The sequence below is a fragment of the Jaculus jaculus genome, chromosome 5 (assembly GCF_020740685.1).
Source record: "Jaculus jaculus isolate mJacJac1 chromosome 5, mJacJac1.mat.Y.cur, whole genome shotgun sequence".
Lineage (NCBI taxonomy): Eukaryota > Metazoa > Chordata > Mammalia > Rodentia > Dipodidae > Jaculus > Jaculus jaculus.
The window spans coordinates 54314358-54341998 of NC_059106.1; the positions used below are offsets into that span (position 1 = coordinate 54314358).

Here is a 27641-nt window from a genome sequence, read left to right on the forward strand (position 1 = left end):
GATTGGCACCTCAGTTAACGGCTGATCACTGCCAGCCCACCTCTTCCCACCCATCCATTGCATCTCTGAGCTCCAGGGAGGAAGCGGGTCTTGGGGTCCACCATGATATCACCGTTCTTAGTACTGGCCATCGGCACCTGCCTTACCAACTCCTATGTGCCAGGTAGGACTGGGGGACTCAGGTGGAGGGTTGGATGCAGGTGGGGCTGGATGAGGGTATGATCCGTGCTAATCCAAAGTGTGTGGGGGCTGGAAACCAAGTACGCAGAGGGAGTCCTCTCCGCTGTGCTCTGCCTGTGTGAATGCTGGGCCTGTTGGTCTTTTTGTAATTTTTTCTTTTTGTTTTTGTTTTTGAGGTAGGGTCTCAATCTAGCCCAGGCTGATCTGGAATTCATTCTGTAGTCTCAGGGTGGCCTCGAACTCATGGCGATCCTCCTACCTCTGCCTCCCAAGCGCTGGGATTAAAGGCGTACGCCACCACTCCCGGCTAGTCTTTTTCTTCATGCATTGTCCTGTTGGTTGGGGTGTTTACTCTCTTTTATCTCTACTTTGATACAAAATGTAACAAATCTGTAAACTCTTCCAAACAAATCTATAAACTCTTCCAAGTCTCAGGGCACCACAGCTTTGCTCTTCTTTCATAGTAGCTCATTGCCATGTGGTTTGTGGTTGCCCAAGAGCTCATCTGCAATGGGAATTGTAAAAAGTATAATAATAATATTATTATTATTTTGGTTTTTCAAGGTAGGGTGTCACTCTAGCACAAGCTGACCTGGAATTCACTGTGTAGTCTCAGGATGGCCTTGAATTCAGTTATCCTCCTACCTCTGCCTCCCTAGTGCTTGGATTAAAGGCATGTGTCACCACACCCACCTTAAAAATATATTTATTTATGGGGAGGTAATATGATGGAGAATGGAATTTCAAATGGGAAAGTGTGGGGGTGGAGAGGGAGGGAATTACCATGGGATATATTTTATAATCATGGAAAATGTTAATAAAAATTTAAAAATATATATATGTTTATTTGCAAGGAGAGAGAGAATATGGGTGTTCCAGGGTCTCTAGCTGCTGCCAACAAACTCCAGGGACATTTACCACTTTGTGGGCATCTGGTTTACATGGGTCCTGGGGAATTAAATCTGGGTCAATAGGCATTGCAGGCAAGCACCTTAACCATTGAGCCATCTCTTCAGCCCCTTCAATGGAAATTTTAAAAAGAATTATTCATTTACTTCAGCGAGAGAGAGAGAGTGAGAGCTAGCTGAGGACAAACCATGACCTCTTGCCACTACATTGAGCTCCAGACAGGTGTGTCACTTTGTGCGTCTGGCTTCACTTAGGTACTGAGGAATCAAAACTGGACTGGCAGGCTTTGCAAGCAAGTGCCTTTAACTGCTGACCCATCTATCCAGCCCCCCCTTTTGTAAATTTATTTTATTGAGAGAGGGGGTAATTGTTGTTTTTGTTGGAGACTCATACGGAAGTGTTTCTAAGTGTGGAATTGCGCTGTGTGTACATGTGTATGCAGGTGCACACGTGTGGGGTGGGGGTGGGGGCCAGAAGTCAAAATCAATTGTCTCCGTCCATAATTCTTCACCTCATTATTTTTATTTATTTTGTGTTTTTGAGGTAGGGTCTCGCTCTAGCCCAAGCTGACATGGAATTTATTCTTTAGTCTCAGTCTCAGGGTGGCCTCAAACTCATGTCAGTCCTCCAACATCTGCCTCCTGAGTGCTGGGATTAAAGGGGTGTGCGCCACCATGCTTGGCTTCACCATTTTTTGTTGTTGTTATGTTTTGTTTTTTGAGGTAGGGTCTCACTCTGGCTCTGGCTGACCTGGAATTCACTATGTAGTCTCAGGGTGGCCTTGAACTCATGGTGATCCTCCTGCCTCTGCCTCCCGAGTGCTGGGATTAAAGGCGTGCACCACCATGCCTGGCGGCTTCACCTTATTTAACAAAAATATTTTATTTATTTATTTATGAGAGAGAGATGCAGATAGAGAGAAAGAAAATGGGCACCCCAGGGCCTCTAGCCACTGCAAATGAACTCCAGATGTTTACACCACCTTGTGCCTCTGGCTTACATGGGTACTGGGGAATCAAACCTGAGTCCTTAGGCTTCTCAGACAAATGCCCTAACTGCCAAGACATCTCTCCAGCCCTGCCTTATTTTAAAAATATATATTTATTTATTTTCAAGCAGAGAGAGAGCAAGTGTGTGTGAATGGACACCGGGGCCTCTAGCCACTGCAAACAACTCCAGATTCATGTGCTACTTTGTGCATCTGGTTTACATGGGTCCTGGGGAATTGATCCTGGGTCGTTGGGCTTTGCAGGCAAATGCCTTAACTGTTGAGCCATCTCTCCAGCCCCTTCACCTTATTTTTGAGATAGGCTCTTTCACTGAACCTGCAGCTCATGGGTCAGACTAGATAGCAAGCCCCTGCCCACCTCCCCAGCTGTGGGCTGACAGGGTTGCACCACCACACCCTGCTACTTATGTCGGTGCGAGGGATTGGAACTCGGAGCTTCGTGCTTACACAGCAAGCGCTTCACCAACGAAGCCATGTCTCCGGCCCCTGGTATTGTGTTTGATCCTCTCAGAGCCTGGAGAGAACCGCCAGTTCTAGACAAGATTAGTTTCTCAGTGGCAAGTCTTATGCTGTAAAGTTCCAATCGTCACCTATGCCTGCTTAAAGTTGGCTTCGACTGTGCCTGTCTCGTGCAAATCTGTCTCTCCTATCCTGTCCCTACCTAGCTCCAAGGCGATGTAAGTCATATCAGTGATGGCATAGACTTGTGTGTGCCCCAACACCCCCAAGGTTCCTCTGCACTGATCCCACCCTCAGGTTTATCCCTCTGCCTTTTGATTTCCTATTTTTAAATTATTTATTTATTTATTTGAGACAGAGACAGAGAGAAAGAGGCAGACAGAGAGACAGCGAGAGTTCGAGTATAGGCACACCATTAAAAGAACTCTAGAGGGCTGGAGAGATGGCTTAGCGGTTAAGGCATTTGCCTGCAAAGCCAAAGGACCCAGGTTTGATTTCCCCAGGACCCACGTGAGCCAGATGCACAAGGGGCGCATGCATCTGGAGTTCGTTTGCGGTGGCTGGAGGCCCTGGCGCACTCGTTCTCTTTCTCTCCCTCTCTCTCAAATAAATAAATAAAATGTATTAAAAAAAAAAAAGAAATCTAGACATGTGTATCTGGCTTTACATGGATACTGGGGAGTTGAACCTAGCCTGTCAAGCTTTGCAAACAAGTGCCTTTAACCACAAGATCCATCTCTCCAGCCCCCAAATTTCCTAGTTAATTCTGTCTTCTGGGAAATTCCTTCCCCTCTTCTCTTCCTTTTTGTAGTTAGGTGCTGGTTTGGGTTGTTTATCTTTTCAGCATTTTCTGTAGCTGGAGTCAGAGAGCGGAGCCCTCCTTAATTTATTTAATTGGTCCTATGTCTGGAAGTTCCTTGTGGTCCTTGCTGAGTGTCCACTTCATCTGACCAGTGGAGATAGTGTTCCTCCTCTTTGGGGCAGTCAGGGGATTTTGGGGACTGCCCCAGTGTCTGACAGGAAGTGAGTGCTCTTATTTCAATAGAGGAGATGGGGGGGCTGTACTCCAACAGTTGGTAGGAGGGTAGAGGCTAGACTGTGAATGGCAGAGTCTCTAAACTGGAGCACCCTCAGTGATTCTATGAAGCCTTTCTATGAGCATCTTTGGGAACCCAGGGTCACCCTGGGCAGGCCCTTGCTTTGTCAGCACTCACAACCCACCTGGGCAAAAGATGGGCCTGGGACGGCAAGGCATGACGGGAAAAAAGAGACAGCAAGGGGCTGGGGAGATGGCTCGGTGGGTCAAGTGCTTGCTGTGCAAATATGAGGACCTGAGATCGGGGCCCCTGCACTCACTTAAAGCGGTAGGTTTGGCAGTGCATGCCTGTAATCCTGGCGTTGGGAAGGCAGAGACAGGACCAGCTCTGCTAGAGTAGCCAAACTGGTAAGCTCTAAACTCAACCAGAGCGTCTGTCTCAAAAAATAAGTTGGGGGCTGAGGAGATGGCGTAGCAGTTAAGGCACTTGCTTGCAAAGCCTAAAGACTCATGTTCAACTCTCCAGGTCCCAGCCAAGCCAGACGCACAGTGAAGAAAGGGCACAAGGTTTTGCACAAGGGGGTGCACACCTCTGGAGTTCAGTTGCAGTGGTTGGGGGCCCTGGCGTGCACTCTGCCTCTTGTAAGAAAAAACCAGTCTGTTGGGCTTGCCTCAAAAACAAAAGAAAAAGAAAAAATCAGAGGGGCCTAGAGAGATGGCTCAGCAGAAGTGAACCTGGGTCCTTAGGCTTTGCAGGCAAGCACATTAACTGCTAAACCATCTCTCTAGTCCCATCCCCCTCCCCCCATTTGGTTCTTTTGAGGCAGTCTCATTCTCTCACTATAAGCCAGATGGCCTTGAGCTCACAGCTATCCTCCTGCCTCAGCCTCCTTAGTGCTGGACTAAAGGTGTGTGTCCCCACGCCTGGCTGTTTCTAGTCATTCTTAAGGAGTATGCAGTGGTATTTTATTGACTTCTTTTGTAAATTAATTATAACTTACAGTGATGGGCACAGATCTTACAATATAGCATGATGGTGGGCTGGAGAGATGGCTTAGCGGTTAAGTGCTTGCCTGTGAAGCCTAAGGACCCTAGTTCAAGGATCAATTCCCCAGGACCCACGTTAGCGAGATGCACAAGGGGGCGCACGCATCTGGAGTTTGTTTGCCGTGGCTGGAAGCCCTGGCACACCCATTCTCTCTCTCTCTCTCTCTCTCTCCCCCCCCCGTCACTCTTAAATAAATAAATAAAAATGAACAAAAAACATAAATATGTATATATAGCATGATGGTTTGCATATAATTTACACCTGTGTGACCACCACCCTCATCAAGAGGACATTGTCCATATGGGACAGTGGTGGGTTTCTTGATGTCCCCTTCCAACAGCCCCTTCCAGAGGTAAAGGAAATGAACACCTGCCACTACAGAATCATTTTGCATGCTTTAAAATTTTTTTTGTTTTATTTTTATTTATTTATTTGAGAGCGACAGACAGAGAGAGAAAGAGGCAGATAGAGAGAGAGAATAGTGCATCAGGGCCTCCAGCCACTGCAAACGAACTCCAGATGCATGCACCCCCTTGTGCATCTGGCTAACGTGGGTCCTGGGGAATTGAGCCTCAAACTGGGGTCCTTGGGCTTCACAGGAAAGCACTTAACTGCTAAGCAATCTCTCCAGCCCTTGCATAACTTAAAAAAAACCAAAAACATTTTATTTATTCATTTGCAAGGAGAGAAAGAAAAGGAGAGAGTCAGAATTGGCGCATCGTAGCCTCTCATCACTGTAAACAAACTCCAGACACATGTGCCGCTTTTTGTATTGGCCCTATGTGGGTACTGGGGAATTGAACCCAGTAGGATTTGCAAGCAGGCACCTTAACTGCTGAGACATCTCTCCAGCCCTTGCATGATTTTTGTTTGTTTGTTTTGGTTTTCGCTGTAGCCCAGGCTGACCTGGAATTCACTATGTGGCCTCAGGATGGTCTTGAACTCATGGCAATCCTCTTACCTCTGCCTTTCGAGTGCTGGGATTAAAGGTGTGCACCACCACACCTGGCTTCTTGCATGGTTTTTATGTGTGTGTCTGGGGATGCATGTGTGGGGGGTGCATGTGCATATGTGAGTGCATACACATGTGTGCTTGTGTGTGGAGGCCAGAAGACAACCTTAAGTGCCTCCCTCAGTCATCATAGACCTTTAATTATTTTTTTTCTGAATGAGGGAGAGAAAGACAATGAGAGAGAAACTTGGCATGCGAGGGCCTCCAGCCACTGCAGTCGAATTCCAGACATGTGCCACCTTGTATGCATGTTTGACCTTGCACGCTGCATTTCCTTGTGTGTCTGGCTTATGTGCGACCTGGAGAGTCGAACATGGATACTTAGGCTTTGCAGGCAGGTACCCCAACAGCTAAAGCATCTTACTAGCCCTAAAAAATTTTAATTTAGTTTTGCCAGTGTAGCAGGGAGGCATGCCAGGGCATTTTGCCTCTGCAAATGAATACCAGATGGCTTACGTGGGTGAGTTGGAAAATGAACACAGGTCAGTAGGCTTTGCAAGCAAGCATCTTTAACCACTGAGCCATCATTCCATTAGTGACACTGCTTCTCCTCAACCCCATCTACCGTGTGTGTGTGTGTGTGTGTGTGTGTGTGTATTTCAAGGTAGGGTCTCACTGTAACCCAGGCTGACATGGAATTTGTTATGTAGTCTCAGGGTGGCCTTGAACTCATGGCCTTGAACTCCTACCTCTGCCTCCCTACTGCTGGGATTAAAGCAATGTGCCACCACACCCAGCTCTGTCTACCTTAAAAAGAAAATACTTTCATTATTTTCAAGCAGAGAGGAAGAGAGAGGGGAGAGAATGGACTTATCAGGACCTCTAGCCACTGCAAACTAACTCCAGATGCATGTGCCACTTTGTGCATCTGTCATGGGTACTGGGGAATTGAACTCCGGTCATGTCAAGCTTTGCAGGCAAGCGCCTTAACTGCTGAGCCATCTCTCCAGCCCCATCCCCCAATGTGCCTTTTTTGAAATAGGGTCTTTCATTGACCTAGAGCTCACCTATTAAATTAGACTAGTTGGTCAGTGAGCCCCAGAGATCTTTCTGTCTCCACCTCTCCACCTCCCCAGGGCTGGGATTGCAAGCATATACCACCACATCCATCTTTTTTTTTTTTTAATTTTTAAAATTTTTTTTAAAAATTATTTATTTATTTATTTGAGAGCAACAGACACAGAGAGAAAGACAGATAGAGGGAGAGAGAGAGAATGGGCATGCCAGGGCTTCCAGCCTCTGCAAACGAACTCCAGATGCGTGCACCCCCTTGTGCATCTGGATAACGTGGGACTTGGGGAACTGAGCCTCGAACCGGGGTCCTTAGGCTTCACAGGCAAGTGCTTAACCGCTAAGCCATCTATCCAGCCCTAATTTTTAAATTTTTATTAACATTTTCCATGATTATAAAAAAAATCCCATGGTAATTCCCTCCCTCCTCACCCCCACACTTTCCCCTTTGAACCATCTTTTTTTTTAAGCATGGGTTCTGGGGTTCAAACTCAGGTCAAGCACTTTACCAACTAAGCTATCTCTCCAGCCCACATTCTGTGTGTCTTGGATGTCATAGGAATGGACTCATACAGTTGGCACTAATAAGCGCCCTTGGGTTTTAGAGTTACTTCATGAGCATCTGCGCCTGCCGTTTGTCTCCTGAAATGGTGGCGTCTGATATTCAGACATCCAAACCACTATTGCTTCATAGTGCCAGATCTCTGATGAGGAGGTCAATTTGACATTGCTTCTGTTCCCAAATCCTGTTTGGGAACCAGCCCTGAGGTCACTCTGGTGACAAAGACAAGGGCCTTGTTTCATCGAGCAGGGGCCACTCGGAATGGTGGCAGATCTTGGGTTGAGAAAGAGCCGTGAGTGTGGGGCAAACTGGCGTTGGTCCAGCCCTGGAGTCTGCCAGGCTGCTGGGGGCAGTGGGCAGGTAGAAAGGATAGGTCCAAGTTCTTTACCCTCCAAATGGCCAAAGAGGCTCTGTGACCAAAGGCACAGCAAGGCAAGAGGGAGACTGGAACCAGCCCAGGCCATGGGACCTTAGATCCAAACCACTGACCGGGGTCAGAGGGGTGAGGGTTGGCTCCATGGGTAAAGTGTTTGCTGCACAGACATGAAGACCCAAGGTCAATCTCCAGAACCCACTAAAAAGCTGGGCGTGGTGACAAGCACTTGTAGTCCCAGAACTAGGGAAGTGGGGAGACGGGAGGATCCCCAGATGTTGCTGGCCAGGCGTGCCAATAAGGAACTGTCTCGGAAAAATGGACACTACCTGAAGAACAACACTAGAGGCTGTTCTGCTGCCTGCACAAGCACACCCATTTGTGTGCGTGCATGTGTGTGCGCGCACGCGTACACACACACACACACACACACACACGCGCGCGCGCGCGTGCGCGTGTGGCCAGGTTGTTTCTGCTACAATCCTCCAGCCTCCCGCTGGTCGCCAGTGTCCCTCTCCACTGCACTACAGCGGAAACCACAGTGAACAAACAAACAAACAAAAACCTTACTTAATGGCCAGGGTTAGACAGAAAGACCCAAGTCCCTAGATTCCAATGGGGGTGGGGTGGGCTCCGCTGTGAAGTCTGAAACTAGGAACCCCAGAAGATGCCTGCAAACAAGGAAGACCTGGGGCATTGGGGTGCAGGAGGCATGAGAGAGGAGGTCTCCTGGAGGAGAGCTGTGAGCTCTGAAAACCCAAGGCTTGAGGGCTGGAGAGATGGCTTAGCAGTTAAGCGCTTGCCTGTGAAGCCTAAGGACCCCGGTTCGAGGCTCGGTTCCCCAGGTCCCACGTTAGCCAGATGCACAAGGGGATGCATGCGTCTGGAGTTCGTTTGCAGAGGCTGGAAGCCCTGGCGCGCCCATTCTCTCTCTCTCCCTCTATCTGTCTTTCTCTCTGTGTCTGTCGCTCTCAAATAAAAATAAATAAATAAATAAATAAAAATAAAAAAAACCCAAGGCTTGAGGTGGAGTGAGACTTCTGCTGTGCCCCATGCTGCCAGAGGTGGGGGCCATGGCTTGGAGACTTGTGCATCCCAGTTTTTCCTTTATAATTTTTTTTTTCTGGAGGTAAGTTTCACCGTAGCCCAGGCTGACCTAGAATTCACTATCTAGTCTCAAGGTGGCCTCAAACTCATGGCAATCCTCCTGCCTCCCGAGTGCTGGGATTAAAGGCATGCACCACCATGGCCAACTTGCAAGTTTTTTTTAACTTATTTTATTTGTAAATAAGAGAGAGAGAGAGAGAAAGGGTGTGCCAGGGCCTCCAGCCACTGCAAACAGATTCCAGATGCGTGTACCACTTTGTGCATCTGGCTTTACATGGGTACTGATGAATCGAACTCTCATCATTGGCTTTACATGGGTACTGGGGAATCGAACTCTCATCATTAGGCTTTGCAGGCAAGTGCCTTAACCACTGACCCATCTCTCCAACTCTTCCTTTGCAATTCTCATCTTCACACCCTGGTGGAAGAAAGCAACGCCCCTCCCATGAGAGGCTGAGAGGATGAAAGGAGATGTCAGTGTGTGGCCCTGAATCTGCCTGCGCCAGGCAGGAGCTGCTTCCTGACCACACGCTGTCCTGAGAGGCAAGAATGGGCCTTACTGGGAACTGAACATGTAACAGCGTCCTCAGCCCACAGATGTGCAGCAAGGCCCCAGGCTAGACCTTCTACCTCATCTGACCTCTGCCTTCCCCTGGCTGTAGTGGGGGACCACTATAGGGGAATCCCAAGGGCTTGTTTCTAACCCTGCTCCCATAGTGTGGTCAGAGGAAACCCAGACAAGAAACTCTGCACACAGCAAGAAGCCCCTTCACCTCTAGGCATAGGACCCTATCTTGGAAGAAGGACCCGCCCTGGAGACTTAGGGAGGGGCAACGTTGGGCCTTCTGTGCGAAGCAGGTACACCGCTCGCCCCCTTTAGTCCACTCCTCCCAACAACCCTCTGTGGATGGCACAGACAACCCGTTAGATGAGTGAGGAAACAGGCTCAGGGAGAGCTAAGCAGAGTACTGTGGATTGATTGTTACTGGAAGACAGGAGGAAGAAGAGAGTGAAAATTCAAGTTCTTATTTTATCTCCACACTCGAAGGTACTGGCTGGTGGGAGCTAGTGAGTGTTGGGGTGTGGGGTAGGGTTGGAGCTGCAGTCTTTCCTCCTTGTCAGCCTATCAAACATAAGTGCAGAGCTGGGGAGACGGCTCAGTGCTTAAAGGTGCTTGCTTGCAAAACCTGCTGACCCAGGTTCAATTCCCCAGTACCCATGTAAAGCCAGGTGCACAAGGTGACACGTGTGTCTGGCATTCATTTGCAGTGGCCAGAGACTCTGGTGTGCCTATTCTCTCTCTCCTTCTCAAATAAATAAGTAATTTGGGGGGGGGGGGCGTCAGTAAGATGGCTTAGTGGTTACGGCACTTGCCTGCAAAGCCGAAGGACCCAGGTTCAATTCCCCAGGACACACATAAGCCAGATGCACAAGGTGGCACATGTGTTTAGAGTTGATTTGTGGTAGTGAGAGGCCCTGGTACTCCCGTTCTTTCTCTCTCTCTCAAATAAATAAATAAATAATAATAATAAAAACTTTAAGAATATTTTTAAAAAATGAGTGCAGGGGGCTGGAGAGGTGGCTTAGTGGTTAAGGAATTTTCCTGCAAAGCCAAAGGATCCTGGTTCGACTCTCCAGGACCCCCATTAGCCAGATGCACAAGGGGTCGCATGCGTCTGGAGTTCATTTGCAGTGCCTGGAGGCCCTGGCGTGCCCATTCTCTCTCTCTCCCTCTCCCTCTCTGTCTTTGTCTCTTTTCCCCTCTCAAATAAATAAATAAATAAAATATGTTTTTTTAAAAATGAGTGCAGGGCTGGAGAGATGGCTTAGTGGTGAAGGTGCTTGTCTGCAAAGCCCAAGGACCCATGTTCAACTCTCCAGGTCCCATGTAAGCCAGATGTACAACGGTAATGCAAAGTCACACATGGGCACAAGGTGGTGGCCCACGTGTGTGGAGTTCTAGTACAGTGGCCGGAGGCCCTAGCATGCCAATTGTCTTTATCTCTGTCTTTCACTCTCGCTCTTGCTCTCTTGCATTTAAAAAAAAAAGAGAGAGAGAGAGAGTGCAGCCTGGCATTGTGGTGTGCACCTTTAATCCCAACACTCAGGAGGCAGAGGTAGGAGGATGCTGTGTGTTTGAGGCCAGCCTAGGGCTACAGAGTGAGTTTCAGGTCAGCCTGGACTACAAGACCCTCCCTCAAAAAAAAAAAAGGAGTGCAATGTGGGATTACTGTAAATTTGATGCATCCCACAAAAGGCGAAGCTTGCTTTCCAGCCCTGCTCTTGACAGTGTCACCAAGCGGCCCCAGGCCTGCCGAGCCTGCTGTAATGAGTAAGCCAGGCAGGGTGTATGATTGACGGCTGGGGACTTCAGGGACTCCTGCAGTCGTGTGTGTTGTTTGTTGTGGAAAGAGGTGGACCGTTAACCTGCTCACAGCTGGCAATGGCTGCGTTCAAATGGGTGAAAGGGGAGCGTGGACTCTGCCCGTGTCTCTCCGGGCTGTGTGGTCTGGAGAGTCACCTGGTGTCTCTGAGCTTTGGTTTTTCCATAAGTTTGGAGGTGGAAAGCCAAGCCCCTGCCCTGCTAAATAGCACCTTCTCTCTGTACAGAGAAAGAGAAAGACCCCAATTACTGGCGAGAGCAGGCTCAGCAGACCCTGAGAAATGCCCTGGGGCTTCAGAAGCTCAACACCAATGTGGCTAAGAACGTCATCATGTTCTTGGGAGACGGTGAGGTCTGGGGACTTTGGCAGGGGCTGGACATGGTGATGCCCTGTAGGAGGTGAAGGGGCTGTCTCTAGGGGAGGGGTTTTGGAGAAAGGGAACAAGCTGTGGCCCTCTGAGGGCCTGGAAGGGAAAGGACAGAGGGGCCACCTCCTGACATTTAACAGAGCCATGCTCTGATGCCGGCTGCCCACGCCTGCCTTGGCATTGAGCTAGTGAGCTCTGAGTGCTTGGGAATGTGGATTGGAGAGGCTGGGAGCCTGACAGCCTGAGCCTCCTCCCTTCCCTCACAGGGATGGGTGTCTCCACGGTGACAGCAGCCCGCATCCTCAAGGGTCAGCTACACCACAACCCTGGGGAGGAGACCCGGCTGGAGATGGACAAGTTCCCCTTCGTGGCCCTCTCCAAGGTGAGCCCGGCCTTCAGTTCACCTCTCCACTCACTCACCCACCTGAAAAAGCAGAGGATAGTACCCATAGGTTCTGTGAGGGTCCCCATGGTCCCACCATGAAACCAGAAGGGTAGTAGCCACTCGAATTGTTTGAGGCTCTTAGCTTATTGATGTAAAAACTTTTTTTATTAGCCAGGCATGGTGGTATACACCCTTAATCCCAGCACTCGGGAGGCAGTTGTAGGAGGATCTCCATGAGCTCAAGGCCAGCCTGAGACTACATAGTGAATTCCAGGTCAGCCTGGGCTATATAGCGAGACCCTACCTCGAAAACAACAACAACAAAAAAAATTTTTTTTTATTGCTGTGTAAAAGTGCACATGATACAGCTTCAATTTTTCACAAGCCACGTGTGTCTGTAATGAGCATTCAAGGGACGCAGCTGCAGATGTCAACAATGTTTTGTTCTCCTGAGACCTCCAGGCCCCCTCCCCACCGGCACTGGCCACCATTGATCACCTATGACATCAATTGGCTGTGCAGACTGGCCATGTCTGCTCTTACGTGATCTATAAACAGAATCGGCCTAGTCCATTCCTCCTCCCGAGGCATGCGTGGGGCTTGTTAGATTACTGCTGCAAATTGTTGGGCGCCTTGTGGCTCTGGGGACAGCCATGGTTACTGGGGGGATGTGATGTAACGAGCAGTCCCCAGACACTCGGGGGTCAGGCTCCATCTTCTAGAGGAAGAGTGGGGGCTGTCGTACCTCTGGTGGAGATGGGGACAGGCGGGTAGAGTTTCAGGGTCTCCACCAGAAGTCTGGACAGGGTGGGGCAGCTGGCAAGGGCAGAGACCCTTTCCTCTCCACACCCCCAGCCTTCCTCGCCCAGGAACTCTCTTCCTCTCCCTCCCTACACCTTAATGGTTCCCACGGCCCCACGCTCAGAGAGGTCCTCGCTGCTCTCTTCTGACCCCCTCCCTTACTACACACTTGACTACACCGTACGGCTTTGGGGGACCCTCGTGGGCAGCAGTGTCCCTCACACCTCGTCCCCTGGCCCTCTCTTCCACGTGCAGACCTACAACACCAACGCACAGGTCCCTGACAGCGCCGGCACTGCCACGGCCTACTTGTGCGGGGTGAAGGCCAACGAGGGCACCGTGGGGGTGAGCGCAGCCACCGAGCGCACCAGGTGTAACACCACCAAGGGGAACGAGGTCACCTCCATCCTGCGCTGGGCCAAAGACGCAGGTGAACGGCAGCACGGGGCAGGCCCCGGTGACTGTCTCCGTCTTGCCATCCATGCAGCGGGGAAAGGGGCAGAAGCAGGAACCCCTACAGAGCAGGGGTGTGCGGGGGGGGGGGCTGCAGGTCAAGGCTGCGAGGGCGCAGAGCTGGGCACTTGCCTGCAGACCCACTGAGCATAATGATGCGCCTGCACAGCTCTGGACTAAGGGGCAAAACACCAAGCCAAGGTCAGCCTGTGGGGGCTCTGAGTGGCTGTTCCTTCCCCCTTCTTGGGACTTGGGAGGTCCAGCCTCACCTCTGGTGACACTGGCATCAGGGTGATAGAACCCTCCTCCATGTAAGGTCCCTTTGGGGCCACTGGAAACTTCCTGCAGGTGTGGGTGCTATAGGTTCCAGATAGAGAGGAGAACCATACCCCACCTTAGGGTGCGGGGGAGGGCATCCCAGGTGGATCCCTTTTCATGCAGATGGGGAAACCGAGGCCCAGGGAGTCAGAGGAACTGCAAGAGGCAGCAGGGAGAGGGAGGGAGAAGCCAGCGGGGAAACCCCTGTCTGCAGGGAGCGCTGACCTCTGCCGTCCTGGACCTCAGGGAAGTCCGTTGGCATCGTTACCACCACCCGTGTGAACCACGCCACCCCCAGTGCTGCCTATGCACACTCTGCCGACCGGGACTGGTATTCAGACAACGAGATGCCCACTGAGGCCCTGAACCAAGGCTGCAAGGACATCGCCTATCAGCTCATGCATAACATCAGGAACATAGACGTGAGTGGGGGCAACCCCCGCGCGGGAGGGTCGGGGATGGGAACAGGAAGCCACAGACCCAGGCGGGCCTGGGAAAAGCAGCCCGTCCAGGCTCCCCACACACCTGGGTGGGCTCCCAGCCCATTAGGGGATTTGCGGTTGGGGCAGACAGGCACTGTAGGGTTTCTCTGTGGTAGGACTGTGGGATGCACCCTCATGTAGCCACTACCACACCCCACGAACGGAGGACCCAGGGATTATTCTGCAAGTTAAACTTAGCTGTGTGCTGGTTTCCTCCCCGATTGCTGCAGTGTGGTCTGAGGGGACACCCTGCCCTGCACGTTCACGTGTGCCCAGACAGGCGTCAGAGAATGGCTGGGATGGTGCAGCCTCTCTTCTCTAAGCTCTCCCAAGATCCCACCCTGCCCTTCCCTTTGCTAGTTGTGTGACCTTGGGCCAATTACTTAACCTCTCTGAGTCTTCCCTGGTATGCAACCCTGCTGCCAACTGGATGTGCCCCATAAGCTCACAGCAAGAGCTAAGTGAGATGATCCCTGGGGAGTCTGGCGCGGGGCCCGCCTCCTCGGAGGCACAGAAAGCGGCAGCAGCGAGCCACACACCCTTGTCACGCATGCTGCAGCGCCCGAGCAAGTCTGTGCCTGCCAGATTTCTGTTCTCAGATGAAAGTTTCTAGCTTGTTCCTTTTCAGGCTTCCCTTACCTAATAGGGGATTGTCAGGGGGACTTGGGCACTCTCTGCCTGAAATGGGGACTCAGTGAGATTCAACCCCCCCCCCGCCCCAAGCCTAGCCCCCCGCCTGTCCCTCTGCCCTTGTTGTACATGCTGGTCCGTGTTTGGCGTCATTTGCACCAATGGTCCTGTGGACTCCTCTTAGGAAGGGGGCATCTGGGGTAAAGTCACACGTCTAGCTTGGCCTATACCCACCAGGTGGGCCCCTCGCCTTCCCAAGCCCTGGTTTTCCACCTGTGTGCCCCACCTGTAGGCTCCTGGACCATAGGAGGCCGGGATGAGGTCATGGATGTGGGAACACCTGTCATGCCGCACAGGGTAATTATGGCGGCGCCTTAGAGAGCCTGGTCAAGAGCGGCTGAGAAGTGGGTAGACACATCAGGGAAAAGTTGCTTTGGGTGGGTTGAGAGGGAGTGAGCGGGTGGGCACAGAATCCATGGAGACATGAACTAGGGAGTGAGTGAGGAGGCAAGCCCGTGAGGCCCCCTTTCCTCCCCTTTTGTCTTTCCCCCTCTAGCCCCATCTATCCCTCCATCCCTACCACTCCCAATCCCCCCCCCAAGCTGTCTGTGAAACAAAAATCCTGGTGTCCGCCCTCAACATAAATATCTTTTGCTGAAAAAAGAGAGAGAGGCACACACACAAACCCAAATCCCAAAGGCAAACAGCAAGTCTGTTATTTGGGAGTTTAATGAACCCATGTGAAGTTTCTGTAGGGCTGGAAACCACGCACTCCAGGCAGGAAGATTGGGGGCTTCGTTGCCACTCTCAAAATGCCAAGGGGTCAGGTTCTGTGGGAACAGAAGGAGGGGTTGTGACCTAGGGTCCCTTTCCCCCTTCTGCAACTTTCTCCTTGCTGCAGCCGCAGTAAGGAGCTAACCTCCCTGGGAACACAGGAGACACTGGATAGCTGCTGCCTCTCCCCAACTCCCCCTGCCCATTTCTCTGTGGTGGGACTGTGGGATGAACCCTCATGTAGTTAGTATAGTCCCATTTTGTAGATTAGGAAACTGAGACTCCACAAGGTCAAAGTGACAGGCTCTTGGTCAGGAAGTAGTAGAGTCCAGATTCGAACCCAAGTCTGACCTCAGCACCCATGAGCTTCCCACATTCCCATGGCTGTCCTGGGATGTCTTTGCATGTCTGCCGCTGGTTTGGACTTCTGGCTCCTTCCCTGCCCTGTGAAATCCTGGTTTGGAGGTGAAAAATAGAGCAAAAGGCCTGTGAGGTGCCAGGTCTGGGGATGGCAGATCTCAGGTGTTGACCAGGGGCAGTGGCCTGGGCTGGCACCCGCGGTGACAGGAGGACATGGTGTGGTGGTCACCACGGGCGGTGGCTGTCATGCTCTTGGCTCTGTTTTAAAAATAGTTAGGACTTCAAACATGGATTCCCAAGGAAAACAAACAGCCCCGCATCCGTCTGCCCGCGCATGCCAGCCGAGGTGGGTAAAATTAGCCTGGCGGTGACTACACAGACGTGAGGCTGGCCCGTGTTTGCCCAGGCGGTGGGCCGGCTCCCATCTGGGCTGCCCCAAGACCTCCCTGGCTGGGGCTTCCAAAAGCTCCATCCTTGGCTCCATGAATGCAGCAGGGCCCTGGGATGACAGAGAAGCCTTGGGTTCTGGGTTTGGATCCTGACTTGGCTGCTCACTGGCTGTGTAGCTTGGGGGAAGGAAATCACATCTTTCTGTCCATGTCTCTATTGGGAAAATGCTAACGGATTTCCTTGTATCCTGGTTATGAAGTTGAGTAAATTATTGTGCCTATGGGCTCAGGGCTTGATACGCAGCAAGTGAGGGCTATGTAAGTGGGCTTCCCTAAAAATGAGGAGAGTTGTCAGCTTTCCAGAAAGCCAGAGATATATTCAGCAGCTCTGATTCCCACCCCCAGAAATCCCCAGACCATAGTTCTAGGCCAGCGATTTCATCTCTCCAGGCTACTTAAGCACAGTCTCAGAGAGCCCTGGCTCCAGATTTACTGAGCTGGATGAATGTCCACACCCCTACCCAGAGTCCAGGTGTCTGCTATCCAGTATGGGAGCCCTGAGGCTTCTGGACACCTCCACGTTTGCTGCCGGATTGGATCGCTGCTGGAACCTGCGTTGTGACGACTCCCTTTTCCCCCTAGGTGATCATGGGGGGTGGCCGGAAGTACATGTACCCGAAAAACAAAACCGACGTGGAATACGAACTGGACGAGAAGGCCAGGGGCACAAGGCTGGATGGCTTGGACCTCATCGACATCTGGAAGAGTTTCAAACCCAGACACAAGGTAGCCCCCCGTGGCTGGTGGCGGCAGCGCAGCTGGTGTGTGGTGGGCAGGGTGTGCCGCAAGAGCCGTCTTTGTCTCAGCGTTCTCTCTGCAATGGGGACCTGCGGGCTCTCATCCCTAATGGACCTGTGGCTGGCGCTAATGCTTCCTGACGTGGAGAGAACCAGAGGGAATAGGGTGATGAGAAGGGGTGTGCTCAGGAGTCACCTGCACCAAACGCAGGCAGCCCTGGCACAGTATGGCATCTGGGTCCAAGGCACAAAGGGTAAATGGGGTGGTCAGAGACTCAGGGAGTATCTTGTGTTTGGAGAATGGGAGCCTGGGACTTGTAGGTACCCAGAGGGGACAGACCCAAGTCCTGAGCAAGTAAGAAACAGGGACGGGGGGGGGGGGGGAGAGTCGGCAGCACTTAACAGCAGCTGACCTGGGAGTGGGTCAGCCGAGGAGGGACGTGAGAAGCCCTCCTAGGACAAGCAGGTGGGCTGGGAGGGAGGCTGGGGAAGGACAACTCAGGCCCTGGCTCCTCCAAGTGGCCTCTGGCCCTTTAAATCTGCAACTGCGGGCCAGCCCAGGCAACTGGGTCTGGAAATGGCTGTGGTCAGGGCTAAAGACAGTGGGGAACAGCCTGACAGCCACTTTGATGTCACTGTGGGGTTGGGTTTCTCAGGGTTCCAGGGCTGGCCCCTGGGGAAGCTTGGTGGGATGAGGCTGGGCTAAAAGTTAGGTGGGGGCAGGGTCTGGGACAGTCCCAAGGGTTGGTGGAAGCATGGGACAGAGTGGCTCTGACCCTTTCCCCCTCCTGGACTAGCTGAGCAGAGGGTGGGGGCAGACCAGAGAAGTACCACCCCTCCCAGCCTCAAGTATCTCTGCGTGAACAGTGCCAGCAAAGCATCCGTTGTGCCCTGGAGCTCTGTGTAAACCCTGAGTGGGAGGAGGGGCCCATGCTTTGTCCTTGAGTTGGCCAGATAAGGTTACTGTTGGGTCCCAGAACCTGCAAGAGTGAGCTCTACAAGCAGTTTCACCATGACCTTGCTGTCTGTGTGACTAAGTGTCCTACCTATAAAATGGGGACAGCCCCAAGGGGCTACTGAGGATTGTTGAGAAAATACAAGATAGCCACCTTGATGAAAGCAGGGCAGGGAGCGGGCAAGCCCTGCTTCTTAGCTCAGAGGAGGAAAGGGGCTGCCCTGAGGACCATAGCAAATTCCTGGCAGTGCTGGGACCCCAGATCCAGGCCCTGGAGATAATCAGGGTAAAGCCTCTCTGCTCTGTATTCTGGAAGGTAGTACCTCCTTGGTCTTCCCTCCTAGGTGAGATCCCCAAGGTGCAGCCGAGGTGCTTCACTTCCTCCTGGCTCTCCAAGGCCCCTAGACACACCCCTTCTCATTGGCTGGGACAAGATGCCAGACCAAAAGCAGCTGAGGAAGGGACAGGGTTTATTTTGGCTTATAGTCTCCAGGAGAAGTTCCGTGATGGCAGGGAAAGATGGTAGATCAGAGGCTGGACTTCACCACTTTGCCACAGAAGGTGTAAAACAGCAGCAGGAGAGGGAGCTAAAGCCTGCCTAGGGGAGGCTGGCTGTAACAACCCTAAGTCTGCCCCCAGAAACATGCCCCTGGCAAGACTCCACCTCCCAACTTGCCACCAGCTGGGAACCAAGCATTCAAACTACATGAGTTCATGGGAACATCTGATTCAAGCCACCACACCCCTCATCCCCTTCTGTGGGCACCCAAGGCCACACAATGCCCTCCTGGGGAGGCAGTTCCCTGACCCCAGGTGGATCAATTCCTACTTGGCCTCCAGGACCTCAACAGAATGCCACCTCTACCAGAAAGCCCCTTATTTATTTATTTTTATTTTTTTATTTATATTTTGGTTTTTCAAGGTAGAGTCTCACTCTATCCCAAGCTGACCTGGAATTCACTATGTAAGCTTAGGCTGGCCTCAAACTCACAGTGATCCTGCCTCTGCCTCCAGAGTGTTAGGCTTAAAGGAGTGTGCCACCACGCCAGGCCTGTCTTGATCTGTCTCCCCTGGTTTCTTAGAGTTCCCTTTCACCTGCATTAGACATGACAGTTCCCATTTCTTTCTTTTTTCTTTTTTCAAGGTAAGGTCTCGCTCTAGCTCAGGCTGACCTGGAATTCACTATGTAGTCTCAGGGTGGCCTCGAACTCACGGCGATCCTCTTACCTCTGCCTCCCGAGTGCTGGGATTAAAGGCGTACGCCACCACCGCCCAGCCCCGTTTATTTCTTGAGGACAGAAGTGGCAGGGAGATCTTCAAGGCTGGGTGTTAAATGATTAAGAAACTAATGTCCCAGACTCTGAGATCACCTGATGTCCCCAACCTTCCCTCTCATGTGCTGACCACAGACCTCCCTTTCAGCACTCCCACTTTGTCTGGAACCGCACGGAACTCCTGGCCCTTGACCCCTCCACCGTGGACTACCTCTTGGGTAAGTGAAGGGGGTGGGAAGGTGGGCTGGGCCGTGGGAGTCCGGCCTCCAGACACTGGGGCCTTTGCCCTAGGTGTCCAGAACAGAGGGCAGAGGGAGGTTCTGGTTCAGGGAGCTAGTCTGATAGCTGCCAGCTAGGCAAGGGAATGACCCCCAGGGGACTCTAGGAAACCAAAGCTCAGAGAGGAGAGGGCCCGTGACTCAGAGCCTTCTTAGCCCTCGGGGTGCGCCCCCTCCCCAGAGAATGAGAGGGGGCGAGGGCAGACCTGTGGGTGGTAGAGTACTTGAGCCACCCAGGGCCCAGGCTCCTGCTTCCACAGTGCCCACAGTAGCACAGAATGAGGGTGCATTTTGGCTCCCTGGAGCTGTGGTGTGGCCGTCACACGCTCAGGGCAGGACAAGGTGTTCTAGAAGGGCATCCGGAAATGGTGCATCCACGATGATGGGGCAAGGAATGGCTCATGTAGGAGACAAACAAGCTCAGAGAGCAGAAGGGACAATGCCCCCAAGCTTCTGCTGCTTCACCGCACAGGCCTGTGCACCCTCAGAGCTCACGTGGACATGCAAGTGCACTTGAGCTGTCCCGAGTTCAGGCCAGAGTCCATTGCTTGAAACAGCCCCTCGGAACCCCAGTCTTCTCTTCTGCGAGGTGGGCTGCTGATCCTACTCATCCTGAGGGTGCCTGTGAAAGTGCCTGGACCTATGGGCCCAAGAGAATTCCAGACCCACCCAGAGAGCCAGCCAGATAAGGCTCCTCCCCGCTGAGGTTCCCACCCGCCCCAGGTTATGTTTGTTGAGTATAAACCCACGGTAAGACAGCCAAGGCGTCAAGGCACGGAGAAGGGTTCACTACCTGCCGCAGGCCAGGAGAGCTCGGAGCCCTCTCCCAAGCAAGCTGCTGTCCCCTGAACACAGGCGGCCTGAGGACTGTATGCGGGAGGCCTGTGCATGTTCATAGAGGATTTAGTCAATTGTTGTGTTTTTAAATGGGGCTGGTCTTTTTAAAAAACTTATTCATTCATTTACTTATTTGAAAACGAAAAGAGAGGGCTGGGGTGATGGCTTAGCAGTTAAGGTGCTTGCCTGCGAAGCCTAAGGACCCAGATTCAATTCCCCAGTACCCATGTAAGCCATATGCACAAGGTGGTGTGTGTGTCTGAATTTTGTTTGCAGTGATTGGAGGTCCTGGTGTGCCCATTCTCTCTCTATATATATACCTGCTTCTTTCTCTCTTTCAAATAAATAAAATGCTTTTTTAAAAAAAAAGAAAAGAGGGAGTGTATGAATGTGCCAGGGCCTCCTGCCTCTGCAAACAAACTCCAGACACATGTGCCACTTTGTGCATTTGGCATACATGGGCTCTGGGCATGAAGCCATGCTATTAGACTTGGCAAGCAAGTGCCTTGAACTATCTCTTCAGCCCTAGTTGTCCAATTCTTTTTCTTTTCTTTTCTTTTCTTTTTTGTTTGTTTGTTTGTTTTTTGAGGCAGGGTCTCACTCTAGGCCAGACTGACCTGGAAACTCACTCTGTAGTCCCAGGCTGGCTTTGAACTCACAGTGATCCTCCTACATCTGCCTCTCAAGTGCTAGGATTAAAGGTGTGCACCACCACGCCCGGCTTAGTTGCCCAGTTCTTTTTTTTTTTTTAATTTTATTTATTTATTTGAGAGTGACAGACACAGAAAGACAGATAGGGGGAGAGAGAGAGAATGGGCGCGCCAGGGCTTCCAGCCTCTGCAAACGAACTCCAGACGCATGCGCCCCCTTGTGCATCTGGCTAACGTGGGACCTGAGGAACCAAGCCTCGAACCGGGGTCCTTAGGCTTCACAGGCAAGCACTTAACCACTAAGCTTAAGTGGTTAAGTTCTTAAGTACGTTCAGTTGCGGTCATAATTTAAAAAGATGGTAGAGTCAAGTAGGTAGATCGCTATGAGTTCCAGGTCAGTCTGAGACTACATAGTAAATTTCAGGTTAACCTGGGTAGAGTGAGACCCTACCTCGAAAAAAACCAACCAACAAACAAGCAAGCAAAAAAAAAAAAAAAAGGATGGTAGAAATCTGTAGGGCATGGTGGCTCATGTCTTTAATCCCCGGTGTCCTCTGAGACACCCCGGGCTCTTGCGGGTTCTCCTAGCAAGCTTGGGGCACTCTGCCTCCCTGTGTGCACAGGTCTGTTTGAGCCTGGGGACATGCAGTACGAGCTGAACAGGAACAACATGACAGACCCTTCGCTCTCCGAGATGGTAGAGGTGGCCATCAGGATCCTGAGAAGGAACCCCAAAGGCTTCTTCCTGCTGGTGGAAGGTAGGCAGGCGCCAGCCTGTGGAAAGGAAACGTCCAGGAGCATGGGTGTGGGTGGCATGGTATGGCCTCTGAAGAGCTCTGCCTGTCTGGGGAAGAAAGGAGGACCCTCCCCCTTGGGAGAGGTAGCGGTAGAAGCTTCCAACCATGACTGCCGTCGTCCAGAGGGGCTAAAAGATGCCCATCCAGTCAGTCCCGGAGGGCTCCCTGGCAGAAGAGGCTGCAGGGTCTAGCTCCGAGGCCTGGCCATGGAGGCCCATAGCGCCCCTTCTTGGCTTCACTTCCCCCAAGTCTTGAGACCGCTCTGCCTGCCCTGTGGCTGCCAGAGGCTGGACAGTGAGACAAGTTCTTATTCTCGTGCTGCCACCACTGGCTGAGTGACCTCCAGAGTGAGGCCCTAAATCGTCCCGTGTCCTAGGAGAGTGGCTCACCTCCAATCATACTCAATGACAGAAAGCACCTGTCATAGGATCCAGTGGAAGATCAGCTCTCCAAGTTCCAATCACTGCCATTCAATTACATAGCAGCCAAGGTTGCAATGGGAAACGAGAGAGGTTCCAGAACCTTCCAGAGTCATGACAAGCCTTACTAGCTCTCTGGTCCCTTGTGTCTCTGTTGAGATGTGCATGTATTCACCCCACAGGGACACACAGATGTGTTTTCACACAGTCACCCACCCGTACACACACATACCGCTCAGGCCCCTCCACCTTCTAGAGGCCAGTGGCCGCCAGCCCAGCTCAGCTGCTTTCGTGCCAAACCCTGGGGTTCCCACCAGCACCGCGGTCTCGGCCCGGCCCCAGGCAGGCCTCCAATGCTGAGGAAGTGCCAGGAACCAGAGGCAGTGAGCACAGGTCCCCCGGGAGCGGTCATCTTTGTGAGTAGGGCCAGGCCAGCCTGCCAGGCCAGCTGCTCCCAGAACCACAACAAAGGGAGGGCCCGCCCGCTCGACTCTGCCAGCCCACCAGCCCTGCCCACCAGACCAACAGCAGCAGCAGCAGCAGCAGCAGCGCCCAGACTGGTGGGGAGGGAGTACAGACCAACACTCAGGCTCTGGGCTCGCTGGGTGTGACCAGCAGGTTGCATCCTGCCATCACACAGAGGAAGGGGGTCCCTGAGACCGTATGTCCCCAGCCGCTGTGCTGCTGCGTGTGCCACGGACATAGCACGGAATTCAGGTCCTCGTTGGCCTTTATGGAAGGCCACCATGGCACTGCCCAGACACCCGGGGCTTGCAGACTGTGAGGAGCCAGAAGCTCTTGTGCTGTCTGCCTAGAGGAGACATGTTCAAAGGAGGAGACAGACAACTAGGGTCTTTGGAATGAGCCACACCTGAGCTCAGCCTCCAGCGCACCCCACTATGGGTACGCCATTCCTGCCCTCTGCCTCAGTTGCTCCGTCTGTACATGGTGCTGATGATGCCACCATCTCTGCCCAGGGAACTGACATTCCAGATTGTCACATATGGCATGTAGTAAGGACTGGAGCAGGTCCCTTCTCTGTAGTTTTCGGCCACTCCTCAGGCAGCTGAGGGTCCGGGGGCGGCGGTGGCAGGCAAGGTGCACGCTCTTCAGCCTGGAGGATTGCCCTCCAGTCTGTGGCTCTGCCTTCTCTGTATGCGGGCCTGTGACCCGTGCTGTTCCTGCCTGGCCTTGTTGCAGTCAGCTGTGCGTTGCTGGCAGAGGACGCCCAACCAAGAGCATCTTGTGGGGAAAAAGTGGGTTTATTTTGGCTTACAGACTAGAGGGGGGAACAACGGCATGAGCAGAGGGTGGACATCACCTCCTGGCCAACATCACATGGGCAACAGCAACAGGAGAGTGTGCCAAACACTGGCAAGAGGAAGCTGGCTCTAACACCCATTAGCCCACCCCCCAAAAACACACTGCCTCCAGGAGGCTCTAATTCCCAAATTGCTAGCATTCAAAACACCTAAGTTTATGGCAGACCCCTGAATTAACAAATCACCACAGGCCTCTATAGGCCAGGTGGCTGTGTGAGCTGCCTAAGGTGGACCTGGCACAGGACCTGCGGGTCCTTCTTTGCTGGCACCTCACCTGAGGCCTTTGCCTTGGCATCCCAAGGAGGCAGGATTGACCACGGACACCACGAGGGAAAGGCCAAGCAGGCTCTGCACGAGGCGGTGGAGATGGACAGAGCCATCGGGCGCGCGGGCGCCATGACCTCGCTGGGAGACACGCTGACCGTGGTCACCGCAGACCATTCCCACGTCTTCACCTTTGGGGGTTACACCCCTCGTGGCAACTCTATCTTTGGTGAGTGGATCTCCCTGAGGTGGGAGAGCCGGCAAGACAGGGTGTGGTGAGATTCTGAGAAGTGAGGAAGGAGGAGGGTGAGGTTGGGAGATGGGGGAGACGACAGGGTGGGGAGGAGACAGCAGAGTGTGTTGCTGATGACTGCATGAGGATGGCGGCTGGAGGCTTAGACCACAGCAGTGTGGTGGACGGACAGAATGGAAGAAAGGATGAGTAGGTGCATGGGAAAGAAGAGGAGACAGAGATATGTGGGTAGTGGGTGGGTAGATGGATAGTTTTCTGGGGAAGGGGTAGGTTTTTAATTTTTTGACACTTTTTTTCAAGGTAGGGTCTCACTCTAGTCCAGGCTGACCTGGAATTCACTATGTAGTCTCAGGCTGGCCTCGAACTCATAGCAACCCTCCTACCTCTGCCCCCCCCCCCCCAGTGCTGGGATTAAAGGCATGCGCCACCACGCCCGGCATTTTCTGACACTTTCTCGCATGTATGTAAGTGCATAGGATTTGTAAGGTAGTTTTATGGAGTTGATCTGGGCCCCTTAAAGAATTTTCTAGGAGATACCAAGCCACAGATCCCAAGGGCTCCAGTCTAGGGGCTTGTGGCTGAAACCCCAATGTTTCAACATGGCCCTGGGACCTCTTCTCTGGGCAGGTCTGGCCCCTATGGTGAGCGACACAGACAAGAAACCCTTCACAGCTATCCTGTATGGCAATGGGCCTGGCTACAAGGTGGTGGGCGGCGAGCGAGAGAATGTCTCCATGGTGGACTATGGTGAGAATGCCAAGGCCTTGGCTGGGAGGGAACAGAGCTCTCCTCATAGATGGGCTGGGGGACCAAGAGCGTAAGTGTGTGGTTATGGTGGGGTTCGGAAATAGCCCAGATGGGAGTCAAACCACCTCAGTGTGGGGCTTTTCCTGTAATTCAGTAGCTCTATGATCTTGGGCACATGACTTCACTTTTCCTGGCTTGTTTCTTCCATGAAAGGGTTCTGCCCTCCGTGGACTTTACCCTGGAGGACCACAGTGGTCTGGTGAGCCTAGTTCAGTGCCTGGCATGTACACGTACCAGTGACACACTGCTGTCTTACGGGCTGTATAATAGTCTGACATTCCTAGTTAGTTCCACCCAGGTCTGTATTGTGGGTATTCATGTGCTCTTGAAGTCCCCAGTGGCCCCCTGGGGGTGGGTCCCAGTGGTACAGCCATCAATAAGAAGACTCTCCTTGGGCTGAAGAAATGGCCTAGCAGTTAAGGTGCTTGTCTGCAAAACCTAAGGACCCAGGTTCAATTCCCCAGGACCCATGTAAGCCAAATGTACAAGGTGGTGCATGCTTCTGGAGTTAATTTGCAGTGGCTGGAGGCCCTGGCATTTCCATTCTCTCCCCTCCCCAAATAAATAAATGAATAAAGAACACCCTCCTTTAGTGGACCCTTCCCTGCTAATCCAAATGACCCAGATGAGGTTTGTTTCTCAATGGAGGGTTGAGTACACCATCTCCTGAGTCAGACAGACATGGGTTTGAATATGAGGCCTTTGGTATGATGCCTTCTCTGGGCACTGGACCTCAGTAATGTGAAAAGGAGACCCCTCACATGAGCCTGGGGAGAAGGAGACACTGCCCACCCAGGGCTGAGGGCTCAGGCAGGCCCTCAGTATTGTTTCTGGTCCACAGCTCACAACAACTACCAGGCCCAGTCGGCTGTGCCCCTGCGCCACGAGACCCACGGTGGAGAGGATGTGGCTGTCTTCGCCAAGGGCCCCATGGCACACCTGCTGCATGGGGTCCATGAGCAGAACTACATCCCCCACGTGATGGCCTATGCCGCCTGCATCGGGGCCAACCTCGACCACTGTGCCTGGACCAACGCAGCAGACAACCCCAGCCCGGGGCCCCTATTGCTTCTGCTGGCTCTGCTTCCCCTAAGCACCCTGTTCTGAGGTCCCTGGCCTGGCTCCCATGAACCCAAGATAGATGGCCAGTCTCTCTCCTGACATGGCCCCTTGCCTGGCAGCCAGGAACCAAGTCTGCTGCCCACCTTGCGCCCCTCCGGAACCCGCGGGCTGCTGATCCCAGGCCTCAGCCTTTGCTCGGTGCAGTTCGGCCAGCGGAGTATGTTTCTTCTCTTGGGCAGGCGGAGAACACAGACTGCAGAAATTCTCAAATCATCTTATTTTTCTACCAAATGTACTTTCCCAGACTCAACAGCCTCTATGGAACATTCCAGATCTTCCCTCTCCCTCTCTCTTCTCCTCCTCTCTGGAACCCACTGGGCCCCAGGCTCATGGCCAACCCTTTGGAGGGGAGACCAGGTCTCTGTCAGGATGAGGCTCCCAGGAAGCCACCTCCTGAGGTTGGTCATTCACTCAGGGTGGCCGGACCTGGAAGAGTTGCCCGGCAGGGTGCACACTCCCCACCCAGCTCCAGACACGCCAGCTCCTCGCTGAAGCGACTCTCCTGTTTGGAACGGCAGTCTCCCCCCCCCCCCCTTTGGTGGTGGTTAAAAGGGAACACAAAACATTTAAATAAAACTTTCCAAATATTCCTGAGGACAGAGCTGAGTCTTTGTGGTCAGTGGTAAAAAACTGAAATAGGCTGTTCTCAGTTCTCAGGGAAGGAGCTGCGCTGGGGGCTCAGGGGTGCAGAAGCGGGGGCAGGGATGTTTGGGCCTCTTGCCGCCCTGGGGGCTTTGTCACTTGCCTGATGATGTTGGCGCAATGGCTCCCGGTCCTTGAGTCTTCTGTTCCTTTGTGTGCAATGGGAGAGACAGTCTGCTTGTGAGATGCTCTGAGGATTAAAGAAGAGTTCTGTGCCCCAAATCCATAGCAGGAGGAACTTCAAAGGCCTGGGCCACCCCTTTAGCATGATACCCACACAATGTACTGCATACCCTGGACCAATGTAGGTGCTCATTCACTGCCTTGGTGAATGAATCCTGAGTGTGCCAGGCTCTGTATTAGGTCTCAAGAATTTCCTAGTGAATGAGACAGACAGTCCTCTTCCCATGCAGACTTCTTCCAGCCTAGCGACTATGGTCATTGAATTCCTGATTCTCATGGAATGCTCCTGACATTGGGGTACGATGGAGCCACCTGAAATTGCTCCTCTTGCCTCAAGGCCCTACGATGATCATGCCTATAGCAATTAATTCTATCGTTTCCAATATGCCAAGCTGGGCTTGAAGGCTTTGTGTGGGTTCGTTTCATTTTATCCTCACATGGAAGTAGGTCCCATCACATACATTTATGAATGAGGACACCAAGTGCGTGGGAGGCCCTGTGATTGTCAAGGTCCCCCAAGTTGCGGATTGGGATTTGAATCCAGATTCGTCCCATGCCAAAGCTCCTGTACTTAATGACATCCTTTATTTATTTATAATACATTCCAAATTCCTGGCCACCCAACCCCTGCCAATACTAATGACTCATACAAACTAAGATGAGAAACTAAGCGTATTTCTCCCTGAGCTTCCTAGCAGCCCAGGCAAAAAGGGGAGCCCAGCCAAGCGATGCCGGGATTGAAAGTATACACCACCATGCCCAGCTTACATGGATTTTTACACACTTCCCACAATTGCCTGCAATCCACTTCCATGTCTCAGGGTTATACCAGTCATACTTTCTATCTCAAGTTAGGTTTCCCCAAAGGCAGGCCCAAGACAAGGAGTCGGGCACAAGTTATAGAAGGATCCCTGGGCTGGAGGGATGGACTAGAGGTTAAGGCACTTGCCTGCAAAGCCAAAGGACCCAGGTTTGATTCCCCAGGACCCATG

The 27641-nt window shown here is 52.5% G+C and overlaps 1 protein-coding gene across 2 annotated transcripts; it reads left to right on the forward strand.

Annotated features, from left to right (window-relative positions):
- Nucleotides 1–26423, forward strand: Alpl (alkaline phosphatase, biomineralization associated). 2 transcript variants are annotated; one of them, XM_004657552.2, is made up of 11 exons: nt 1–163; nt 11317–11436; nt 11724–11839; nt 12899–13073; nt 13661–13836; nt 16692–16835; nt 19224–19293; nt 21464–21598; nt 23680–23871; nt 24523–24642; nt 25544–26423. In XM_004657552.2, the coding sequence occupies exons 1-11, from the start codon at nt 103–105 to the stop codon at nt 25807–25809; spliced, it is 1575 nt and encodes a 524-aa protein (XP_004657609.2). In that variant the 5' UTR covers nt 1–102; the 3' UTR covers nt 25810–26423. The 2 variants fall into 2 exon arrangements, with proteins under 2 accessions (XP_004657609.2, XP_004657611.2); XM_004657554.2 differs by lacking the exons at nt 1–163; nt 11724–11839 and having other exon boundaries at nt 11371–11436.
- Nucleotides 26424–27641: the final 1218 nt, after the last annotated feature.